The sequence below is a fragment of the Halictus rubicundus genome, chromosome 8 (assembly GCF_050948215.1).
Source record: "Halictus rubicundus isolate RS-2024b chromosome 8, iyHalRubi1_principal, whole genome shotgun sequence".
Taxonomy (NCBI): domain Eukaryota; kingdom Metazoa; phylum Arthropoda; class Insecta; order Hymenoptera; family Halictidae; genus Halictus; species Halictus rubicundus.
Genome location: NC_135156.1, coordinates 18,653,828 through 18,665,887, shown reverse-complemented (window position 1 = coordinate 18,665,887; position 12,060 = coordinate 18,653,828). Strand labels below are relative to the sequence as shown.

Below are 12,060 nucleotides of genomic sequence, written 5' to 3'. Positions count from 1 at the left end.
AATACTGCGTACCAATTTTTATTTTGTATAGAGGACCGTAGTCTAATCGTGGGTCTCCTTGATCGAGAAATAATTAGACTCGACGCGGTTCGAGTGCTGAAAGAAATTCAAATTTCGCCGTGCAGGCTGCTCTACAATTTTCTCGAAGCTGTTATGCAAAATGATGGGCGCATTATCGAACGGCGGAGGGGAGGGGGACGATAAGGAGGGGGTTTGTAGCAATTCCGGACGATGCGACTCGGTTTCATTTCGGTCTGACGTGCGTTCCAGGTGAGGCAGCACGATATACCGGCGGGGAAACACGCCTTAATTTCGGTGAAACAGCCCCGGGGCCAATTGGTGGCCATAAGGGCATGGCCAGCCACCCAGGTGGAGTCGTCGCCCCGCGAGCTGCGCCTCTGGAAGGACTGCGACGTGGTGCAGGTACGTGGAAAGTCCCGCGAGAATTGGATTAACCGGCATAAATTGCAGCGGGGAGGACGGTCGGACGTGACCATCATACCGATAGAACCGGGTCCCCCCTCTACGTCCCTTCACATGATAATTCGGCCGGCTTCTTAAATCAGAAATCCGCGACCCGGTCGCATATTTACCGATCCGCGGTCGGGCTAAATTCGGATGAAACCCGGCGCCGTGTGGCCCGCGGCGATAAGACCGATTTATTGGCAGACTGCGGTGTCGCTGGTTACCGCGGATAACGCGTCGCGGCTTCATAAAACACAATGGAAAACTACTGGTGTCGGCTCGATCGTTCGAAATTGACACGTTTTCGGGACGGTGCCTCCTTGCGGAGGACCGTGTGAACCCCTATTCGTCAAGACGCCATATTGAACGGCGGCCTCCACTTCGCGTTTCCAACACCTTCAACGATACGGTAATATTAATAAATCGTTAGAGTAGATGTTGTCAATTTGTCAAGCCCGAGTGAACGTTTCTCGTTCCGCGTAGCGTTTAAACGAATTTGCAATATTGTCGACTTACGTTGACGCCGTGTCGGCTCCTGTCAGTCGAGACGCCATATTGGAAGACCCCTACATCGCGATTTTAACGCGTTCAATCGCATACTAATATTAGGAAATTGCGGGAATAGATGTTACTAATTCGACAAGCTCGATTGAACATTTCTCACTCCATGTACACATAACATTTGAAAGCGTTCCCCCCGTTAGAGAATCAAATAGAGATCAGTGGCTGGTGTTGACACGGCGGCCATCTTGATAGCGGGAGAAGCACGAGTTTTGAACTTGAAATGCCCGGCTCGCGTTAGACGGCGGGAAATTACGGACTGAAAGGTCCGAACCGTAACGTCTGAAACGAATCCGGGTCTCGAAGCGTGAAACTGAGAAAGGGAGATTCCGTGTGCCGCAGGACTACGTGACCGTGTACGACGGCTACACGACCCGGGATCCGGTGATCCTGAAATTCTGCGGAGGCGGGGAACCGGTGCCAGAGGCGACCAGCAGCAGCACGGAGATCCTCGTCGAGTTCACTACATCTCCTTACGGCACGTTCCTGCACCCCACGCCTCCGCACTCGCTCCACGGCTTTCAATTAGAAGTACAAGTACGTGGTAATTCTCTTCAAACATTCAGAGAGGCGAGAGAGAACGAGAGAGAGAGAGAGAGAGAGAGAGAGAATGAGAAAACGGAAGAGAGAGAGAGTGAGAGCCGGGGAACAGTGTGCTTTACACCTTACCGGGGTAAAGTACGGCCTGTTCACGGATCGCATTTAAATGGATAGCTCGAGAGCTCCGTGGCCATTTTTCAGGGCGAACCGTGGAACATCCTAGCGACTGTAATACCTCTCACCGCGCTGAGAGCTTCTCTTTAACGTCCGTGCCGTTTCAGTGTTTAAGGATCGTTACTCTTTTCAATTTCTTGCCTCGCCGATTGATTTCGCGTTATCAATGAAACGAGAGAACGTTAGGCGGAGAATTGTTCCTTTACGAGTGAACCGGAGCCTGTAGAGATCTATGAAAGACATGGGCGGCGCGTGCTGTTTGCTCTCGAACCGCTCTGCTGTGCTCCCTTCAAAAGCAACGTTTCAAAAGAGACGACACCAAAGAAAGAAATAGTAGACAAGGTCGTTTATTTCGAATTGTTTCTGTAGATTTCCCTAAGTGGGCGTGGTTTGCATCGAGTGGGAGTGGTTATACGGCTCCGAAACAACTGCCCCATTTCCTGTAGGACGCCGCGGAAAAGTGAACAAACATTAAACAAACCTGCGGAGCCTAAATTATCGAAAGTGGGCGTTAATTACGTTAAGTGGGCGTAGTTCGCATTACGTGGGCGTGGTTTCGTGGCTCCCAAAGAAACTACCAAACGACCCCCGCGCCATTCAACACTCCTACCTGTTCCAGAACATCTCTCTAGAGCAAACAGCATCGAACCAAGTCCCCCAGAACACCCTTCTCCAAAGTAGGCGTGACTTTCTCGCTCTTGACGGAGCAAGGGCGCTGCCCCGCGGGGCCATCTCTGCTCCGACTCGCCCCGGAGCCAAATTTTGTCACGTCCTCGAGTATAACATGTCCTTCCAGGTGAAGTTCGTCGACGTGGACTCTCCCACGTATGCCAAGAACAAGCACTGCGAGTTCTGGCTGCAAGGAAACGGTGGAGGTGTGCTCGCCTCGCCCCGCCACTCTCTTCCGAGGAACAGCACCTGTCTGTACCATCTTCGGGGCGCGGGCCCAGCGATGCCGAGCCCTACACCGCCTCGTCCTTTGCCGAAGTTCCCGGAACAGAGGCCGGGAACCGTTTGGAGGAAACCGATGCCTCGGCAACCGCAGCCGCAGTTCCGCGTCTGGCTGTCCATCCTGAAGTTTCACGTGGGCACCAGCCTGTCCACCGGCGACGAAGACTGCTCCACCACCCTGATGGTGTGGGACGGCGAGATGATGCCGCTGTCCGAGTGTAACGACCTCGCCTGGTCCGTTGAACCACCTTTGATTAATTGCTTCCCGACCAGAACTCTCTGTTTAGCCGACCACCACCGCCACAGTGGCCTGAGAGCCTCGAAGAGCGGAGAAAAGTCAATTTCTAAAGTTCAATTAAATTTCCAAAGCGAGCACCCCTCCCCAAAGCTTCAAATCCAAATCAGTATCCGTTTGAAATCGTTCTCTGATCAGGTATCAAGTTCGAACGATGTTGGTTAAACAGAGAAGAGTTTCGTTGAGGGGGAGGATAATTTTCGAAGGTAAATCTGTGTTCGAACAGCGAAAAGGAGCAGCAGAGGCGAGCGGACAAGTCGAACGAGCCCTCGCGACCCCTGGTGGGTCGTCCTGCGGGTAACACGACCCTTCTGGCCCGGTACTGCAAGGACAAGGTGCCGAGGACCTGCGATCACGCGATCCTTCAGGACACCAGTCGACCATGCTCACTGGGAGAGAGCTTCGTTTCCAGCGGGAACACTTTGACCATCGAGATGAGGATGGTCGAGTCGACGGCTCTCAGGCGAGTATGGTTCGATAACATGATCAAACAAACAGGAAAACTGTTTCAGAACTTGTAGTATCGATCGGGATCCTTCAACACATCCCTTGCCAGCGTCGCAGACGCGCCACGAATTTCTAATTAGCACAAGGAAAATTAAATTTAACATTGTGCACGATGTTACTATTTAAGAGTCAGGACTCCGTAGATTCGCGATAAGGTAGAGCGACCAGGTTACCGACAAAAATAGGCGAAAAATGGTTTCACGTGCCTGAACTTTTTGTCCTTATGTGAGAATATTTTTCGCTGGGAAAGGGCTCGATCGAAAGAGGAAGGTTCAATCTAGCGCGCGCTGGTCATCAGCTGACGAGATTATGCAGATATTTGGTAACATAAGCGTTAGAAGTAGGCCAACTCAGTTGTCTCGCTACTCACTTTGTCTACTAATAACAAAATAACAATGTGTATTTCTGCTGGTATTCATTTTTCCCCGAGCACTTTAGTCGCGCGAGGGGGTTCGGTTTTTTTAATTCGACGCGAAGGGGTAACTCGGCCGATCAAGAAATAATCACCGGATGACGATGGGGGTTGATAAAGGCAGGGGCAGGACGGTCGTGTCAGGTGGAAAGAATTAAGTAGACCGTGCGACGCATCCGCGTTCCGCGCTCCTGTGTCGGAGATGCCACGCTTCAACACCCGCTACCCGGTAAATAATAATCAGAAAAAAAATATGCATATACGGTGTAAATAACCTCTGCCGGCGAGCCCCAAGAGGTGAAGGAACGCGGGCAACCCGATCGAGGGATAATTACGGAAGCATCGGAGGCGATGCACGCCGTCAAAGGATCAAATGCTTCCCGTCTTATTTCAGTTTTACCCTTGTGCAACGCCAGGGAAATTGGCACATTCCTACAGGATGTTTCACATACGATGCAAAACAGTAAACACATTTCAAAAAATTTGAAAACACCGTCTAGTTATTTCCAGCTCGATAAAATTATTCAAGAAATCAATGTCTACGTAACTCTTGTACTTTCCAATTAAATGCTGAGAAAACGCTGTTGTACCGGACAAATGAAAATGATTGAAAAAAGAAATACATTGTCATTTAGCGTGGCGTTCCTTGCAATCAACGTAGAAAATTCCGCAGCGATCTGGCGATTAATACGAACCGTTTTTATTTTGCCTAAAGATCCGCGGTCCATCAGCAATTTTCGAGCTAGGGGACAGCTAATTTCTCGTTCTCGGTCGAAGACGTCGAGCCAAGCATTTTTTCGCGGGCTCGAGAGTGGGGGAACGGATTGAATATAAATTCAGGGAAAATTCGCTCGCGAGACCGTCTCTCGTGGAATCGATACAGAACGTTACAAGCGAAGAATGCGAACGGTTTTACGGGCGACGCGGAGAGCAATATCTGCCGCACTTGCACGTTTTCGTTCCCTCCATCGCCCGTTTCCCCTGTCCCCTCTCGTCTACTTCCCGTCTGATATCAGTTATTTATAAGAAGCGATTTTTCCTCTACACCGAACAGGGAAAGCGGAAGTCACGGAAATTCCGCGGCGCCCGGCCCGCTTAAAACGGGAAATATCAGCCGTGGAAGTTCCCACAGAGGTTCCCTCGACCGGAATTCCCAGTTAATTCCCGTCCGAATCCAGTCCCTCGCTATTCTCCCCCGAAAAATCCTCGCAAATTCCTTGTTTCACTGAGAACTCGGAAAGTTCGTGCTTCCGGTAATCGAATTATCGGCAATGGCGTCGATAATGGCCGCCATATTGGTCATCAGTCTTCCGCGAAACTATACCCGGGAGACGATTCTAACAGAAAGTACAATTCACAGTCGTGGTATAATACTCGTAGACTTCACGACTGTCAAATATTTTAACAATGTCGGCAACAATGAAATCATAACTTCCAGAATCGCTGAATTTTTCATTTATTTTATACTCGAATCTCCAACTAGGTATTGTTAGAAGTCAATAGAACCTAAAATAATGAAATAAAATTAGAAGAACTGAATTAAAATTGTCCACAACGAAGATACCTTTTTCGATGCCAGTCTACAGAAATATTGTCCCTCGTGAGTGGGACAAAAATATTTATATATTTCCTGAAGAATAGAAAAGAAAGAAAAATATTTCTTGCAGAAATATTTAAGGTCTAGTTAGTGTTAGGGAAATTGTTAGAGTAATGTTTAGAATCTGCTGGTAATTTTTGTCGCTGTTTGTCCCACAGGCCAGTGAATTTCCGTGCCCTGTACGAGTTCGTTGATATCCATCAAGACGGAGATCCTTACGGGAATGGTCCCTGCTCGAGGATCTTCTACAGCCGTAATCGAGATCACTATCCTGATCGTAGATTCCAAGCTCCTCGCGATATCTTCCTTTACGGCCGGGGCGGTTCGAAGAACATCAGGTGAGATATCTTTTCGGTTCACAAATATCTTTTCTATCAGCCCTTTCATCTTCGAATAGAAATGTCTCCGTCGTTTCTCTGCGCTTTATTCAAACAAAATACGAGATGAAAGAGCGTAATAATTGCAAATATAGCAAATTTAGTAAATAAGAGTAGTATAGCAAAACTAGAAAATAGGAGTAATATAGCAAAAATTGCTCTACAAAGCTACAGCTAGCCCTAATCTTCCTCAACCGATCAAAAATATCCTCCATCCAAAATGGCGTCCCAGATGCGGCACGCTTTTCATTTAATGTTCAATAACTTGGTCAAAAAACATCGTACAACGACCCTCGACGGCTCATTTTAAAGGCGAGACTCCAGTCTCGAAATCTACGTTGGTTTCATTTATTAAAAAAATTGTTTAACGTCTCTACGAATGTTTGAATTTACCATATTTTCGGAACAGGAAAGGAAAACAAGAAAGAAAATAAAAAGTAAAGTTTATACTTCGCACCAAATTTTACAGAGTAGTGTTTCAGGCAAAGAACATTGCTTAGCGTTAAAAAAAAATGAGAAATGGCCGCTTATCCGTGCTTATTCTGCTAGACCCTTTGTGTTTCCCGATTGTCGCGCAAAAAGAATCGGATTCACCGCAGATAGTGTGTGCACCACGCGTGTTAGTAGAGGGACAGCGGAGTCCAAAAACTACGTCGAGGCCGTTTCTGAGAAAAATAAAAGATCCAACGGGGACAAACTCGTTCTCTGTCCTCGGCGTCGTCGTCGCCGTCGTTGTCGTCGTCGTCTGCCGGTGCTTTAACGGTGGCCCTTTATGCGCAAGCGATTCCACGATTTCGAATGAGACGCGCGTCAGCAGCGTCCCTTTGTTCAAACCGGCAAAGCGATAACGCCCCCGTAAATAGTCCCTTTGTGGGTCGCGCGACGAAAGCGTGCGTCTTTTATTTTTCACGCTTTTTCGCCCCGTTCTTCGACCTCCTTCGGGGACGAAACAGAGCACCCGGAAAAAAGAAACTCGGAATCAATGTTTCCCCTCCGTGCCCGTTGCCCCTCTTCGCCTCTCTGGATTGAAGTGCAAAAACTTCCTTCGCAAACTCCCTCGGCCCTAGGCTAGCGGATTTATCTTTCGAACGGCCCTTTTACGAGCGCCATTTTACCATTTTTACCTCGCGCGACGAACAAAAGCGACTTTTAAGTGTAGCGATTCATCTATATTGTACGGACCAATGATTTTCAAAATGACACAGTTGTCCAGCGACTGTTCGCGACTTTAAAAGCTAGTACAGTGATTTCTCTATATATGTCGGGAAGGCCTGGATGATAAACGTCGCGGAATTATCCCCACTACCGCGGGGTCTACCCCGAGAGGCCTCGAACGCCGAGGAGTGTCAACATAACACATAAACATAACATCTCCCGGACGATACAAGACGTGTTGTCGACATATATCGAGAATTCACTGTATACATAAAAATCTATATTTCAGACACCGTTGACGATGCTGATACAATTACAGAGTACTTGGGATTCTATTTGAAAAACTGTTTTGGTCAAATAAAATGCAGAATTATTTCAAATAAATTCCCGAATAATGACACAATCTAAATAAGAATTATTTATTGAAATACGATAATTTCCAATTAAATACATCCTGATAAAAATAAAATGATTAACAAGATGATATTATTTTTCAAATAGTTTAACGCCCTGGTTCGGTACGCGACTTTTATTCCCCTGGTTCGCGTCGTAATCGTTCGAAAGCGGACGTTGAATAATTGTATAAAGTTCTATTATACAGTTGACGATTTTGTCGGGGGCGATCAACGAGCCGCGGATAGTATTCGATACTAGCCGCGGCGGTGTATCGACCGGTAAAGCGGCTCCTTTGCGTGGCCGACCGGCCATGTAAATTCGATTAAGTGTTGAAAGTGCAGCCGAGAATGGATTTTCCAGCTGCGTGTACCGGTTCGAGGGCGAACACGACGAGATCGTCAAGCTGAGGTTCAACAAGCTGCTGAACGGAAATCGGACATGCCGCAGCGTCTCGAGCCCGGACCTCAGCCGCCTGCTTTGCGTTGGCTCCGACAACTTCTCCGTAAAGGTACACAGTCCCTTCTATCGATCATACAGTCTACACACGGTGCCCTACAATCTCTGCGAAACAACATATTCTCCACGCCCCTCGATCCTCGTTCTTCGCCTCTTCCTTCGGGAGCCAGTAAAAACCAAGGAAATTAGCAAAATGTTTCTAAGGGCCCGGTCTTTGTAGATTCGCGATAAGGTAGAGTGACTACATTACCGTCAAAAAATAGTTTCACGTGCCTCAAGTTTTCGTCCTGATATTAGAATATTTTGTCGCTGGTAAAGATCTTAAGGATCTTACGTCTGTGTCTGAAGGCTGTACATGGAAATTATTAATTAAAAAGTCACGCGACTATCCCGGGCCCTTAACAATGTCACACATTGAACTTGCGAGGAAATGTATTCTGGTTGCACAAACTTTGATCGAACTTGCCTGAAAGATGGTTCTCAGAATGATGAGCAACGTATTTTATTTTTATTGATCACGGTTCTCATTGAGGGGCTGAAAACAGCCCCTGACGTTAGGGGTTGGAAACGGTTTCTGGGATGTCTCGGAAACTAGAGGGTGCGGAACCGTAAATCTTTTTTTCAATTGTACATTTCACATGGGGGATTTATTAGCAGTGGGGAAATTTAGAAAAAGTCGTTCGTTTAAATAATGTATTAACATTTGTCCGGAGAATTGAACCAAGACCCAAGTAAATCATAGTAGAAATTGCCATAAACTTTACTAAAACGAAAACTAAAATTGAAATATTTGTTACAAATTAATCCGAACCGTAGGAATGTTACAAGCATTACCGTTCAACTATAAAACATGTCCAATGTTACTGTGCATTCACTGTGCATAATTTCCTTTGTTTACACAGAGCCTGAGATCGAATTGGGAATTCTGAAGTATTAATTGGCAAAAATTAATTCCGTGGTTCCCAGAGCTCGGTATTATTACACCACGGAGGGTTGGGGAGGGGAGGGGAGGCGCGAGAACCGACAAGAAACTTTTAACGGCGACTCTAATCGTGTTCGAAGCCTGTCGAGGGGCTAATTGCGATCGTGCGAGCGCATGAAACAGCTCCGACACGCGTGTATGTATAACAGGTTAACGAGGCTTTCTGGGGCGAACACGGCCGAACAAATCTGGCTATCCCTGTGTCCGAGGTCGGCGAAGTTCGTTATCGATTCGCGGAATTTATGAGGGCCGCGGAATTTCATGCGTAATTACAACAATCCGCGATAGCCGGGCGTCGTGTCACGTTCGTTTGCGTTCCGCGATTCCCTCTTTTCATCCCGTGGTCATTGTAATGATAATCCGCTGGGTTAATTAGCCCTTTGCACTCTCGGAGACCTTTCTCAGATCATCCACCGGCCACCGCAGCCAATTTAATTCGCGAAATACAGTTTCCACTTGATATTAGTCCAAAACACGGGTCCAGCTACGGACATATATCGGCTAGAAAATACTATTCTCTGATCCACGCGACCTTACACTCCTCGGCGGCCAAGGCGGGGATAGTTCTGGGACTTTTATCGGCTTGGCTTTTCGGACATATACAGGGTGTTCACGCTATTAGTAGCCTGCGTTTTTCTTGTAAATGGTAAATATTAGAAAAAAAATGGTAGAGTGAAAAGTAGTAGTGTTTTTTATACCTCGAAAGGGACAGTCGAGATCGAAGGTGTCCCAGTCAAAGGGATGATTCTCGCAATGACAATGAACGATCACCTGTCGACAGGTGATGGACCAGCCATGGCCAAACGCTCCGCCGGTCCAGAGGGACTGCTTCTGCTCGAACAGGTCGCTGCCGATGAACGTCAAGTCGACGTCGAACATCGTCGAGGTCCACTTTACAGTGATGTCGATGGACGCCCTCGACGACTACAATCGTCTGTTCTTCGAGGCCACCTGGGACTTCGTCAAGACCATCCCCTGCTTGCAGAAGCGGAGGGTGCGCGGACCCTCTGGAGAGATCAAGTACAAATCGCCTGTCGTCGACGAGGACGAGGTAATCACTGTCATTACCGGTCCCTTAACGCTGAACCTGCTAGCAAAACCACCGGTCTTATACATTTTGTCTCGCAATTTTTGAAAAACTAAATCGAACCAATCTCTTTAAAATCGGTCGCTTTCGAGAGCCAAGACTCCGCAGATTCGCGATAAGGTAGAGTGTCCACGTTACCGACGAAAATAGACGAAAAATGGTTTCACGTGTCTCAACTTTTCGTCCTTATATGAGAATATTAATCACTGTAATTACCGGTCCCTTAACGCTGAACCTGCTACCAAAACCACCGGTCTTATACATTTTGTCTCGCAATTTTTGAAAAACTAAATCGATCCAATCTCTTTAAAATCGGTCGCTTTCGAGAGCCAAGACTCCGCAGATTCGCGATAAGGTAGAGTGCCCACGTTACCGACAAAACTAGGCGAAAAATGGTTTTACGTGCCCTCAACTTTTCGTCCTTATACGAGAATATTTTGTCGCTGGTAAAGGGCTCGTTCAAACGAGGAAGGTTCGATCTAGCGCGCGCTGGTCATGAGTTGACGAGATTATGCAGATATTTGGTAATATGAGCGATAGAAGGAGGCCAAAAATTGACGATGAGCATGCCGTGGAACCCAAGCATTTTTATGCCATCGGATATTTTTTCAAAATATTTAGCAGTGTTTGAAGGACAGAACTAATCCTTTAACAATATTAATGTTTGTCTTCCAGAAAAATTGCGAGAAGCATCCGTGGCTGATAGACCCAGGGTCCAACCAGTACCTGTACGTGAAGATGCAAGGGGTCCTAATGTCGAACACGACGAACAAATGCACGACCAAAAATCGCATCGTGGTGCACGTCGGGAACTCGGCCCCGAAATCGGTGTGTCCGAGACCACCGTCAGAAATGAAAAACCATGTTGTAGAGGTGTTCAGCGACGGCTGGGCCGTCAGCGGCGACGCCATTTTCCCGGCGCCGGGCCAGGACCCGGTCCGAACCATCGCTGTGGAGTTCATCATGAAGGAACCGGATTCTTACACTGTCTCCTGGCTCGAACTAACCAGAAGGTAACATTCAAAAACTCCGTGACACACAGCCAAACAGTTGTTCCCAACATTTTGGGATCAATGTTCGATCATAGTCTCCAGAGGTAGCTAGTTAGGTTGGATTTCGCTTGGGTAGAGTTCAGTTATCCAGACACTGCTACAATTTAGTTCGTGTAAACGGAATTTTATTGTCTTGAAACATTTGAACAATGAAACCATGTGCAATCACGTTCGCAGGCCATCGGTGACATCGTCGGCGGGTCTGCAGATGCCTCGGGATTGCGAGCAACGTTGTCCCGAGCTGGACGCGTGCATAAACGCGTCGCTATGGTGCGACGGGATCTCCCATTGCCCTTCGGGCTACGACGAGGCGTTGAAGCACTGCTCGATGCTGCTGCAACTTCCCCCGTTGCACCTAGCCCTAGGTCTCCTCGGCATCCTGACGATCCTCGCGGTGATCTGCATCGTGATCTGGCGGATCTGCCGGCACCGAACGAACAGGTCGATATCCCAGCACCGGCTGAAGAGCATCTCCTCGGTGACGGCGATCATCGACGGCAAGGAAGTGATCTGCTGACACAGCGACAGTTCTGTGCGGTACGTGGAGGTCGACCGCGTGACCACCGTGTGACGATCATGGGTCATGCTTGTCGTCCGCCGTGGCGGGTACACTCGGAGGATGCTGCTACCGCTCTTGTTGTTGCTGCTGTCATCCTGAACGGGACGATGCCATGGCGGCCGCCGACTACTCCGCGTAACGCGCAGAACTGCTTCGAGAAACCGGGTCCACGACCCGGACATCATGCACGGTGGTTCCCTGCTCGATGACTCGGATCCGAGCCCTCCTGTCCCCTCTATAGAGGTCCAGATCGTTTCAGGGACCTCTCTGCTGTCTGATTTTCTTCGGCCGCTTCTTCGGCTATCCGCCCAGCCGAAGGCGGACTCTCTTTCGAGCTGACTCAGGGAGCTAGTTGATCATCGGGATATTAATGTTCTTGGTTTGCGACCGGAAGAGCAGTGGATGTCTTCGGAATCTGGTCAGAGGAAGTTCTAGCAATGTTATGTACTCAGAGCTTGGCGAAGCTGAAGCCTCTTGGTTCAGAAAGAGTTTTA

At 48.1% G+C, this 12,060-nt stretch overlaps 1 protein-coding gene across 2 annotated transcripts in view; it reads left to right on the top strand.

The window, feature by feature from the left end:
• Positions 1–11,673, top strand: part of LOC143356149 (uncharacterized) — a 162,183-nt gene extending 150,510 nt beyond the window's left edge. For both annotated transcript variants that reach the window (XM_076791596.1, XM_076791595.1), the window contains 9 exons: positions 271–423; positions 1,369–1,563; positions 2,537–2,925; positions 3,213–3,449; positions 5,661–5,840; positions 7,791–7,938; positions 9,650–9,919; positions 10,631–10,968; positions 11,185–11,673. In XM_076791596.1, coding sequence (XP_076647711.1) covers positions 271–423; positions 1,369–1,563; positions 2,537–2,925; positions 3,213–3,449; positions 5,661–5,840; positions 7,791–7,938; positions 9,650–9,919; positions 10,631–10,968; positions 11,185–11,524 — 2,250 coding nt within the window. In that variant the 3' untranslated portion in view covers positions 11,525–11,673. The remainder of the gene's footprint in view (positions 1–270; positions 424–1,368; positions 1,564–2,536; positions 2,926–3,212; positions 3,450–5,660; positions 5,841–7,790; positions 7,939–9,649; positions 9,920–10,630; positions 10,969–11,184) is intronic.
• Positions 11,674–12,060: the final 387 nt, after the last annotated feature.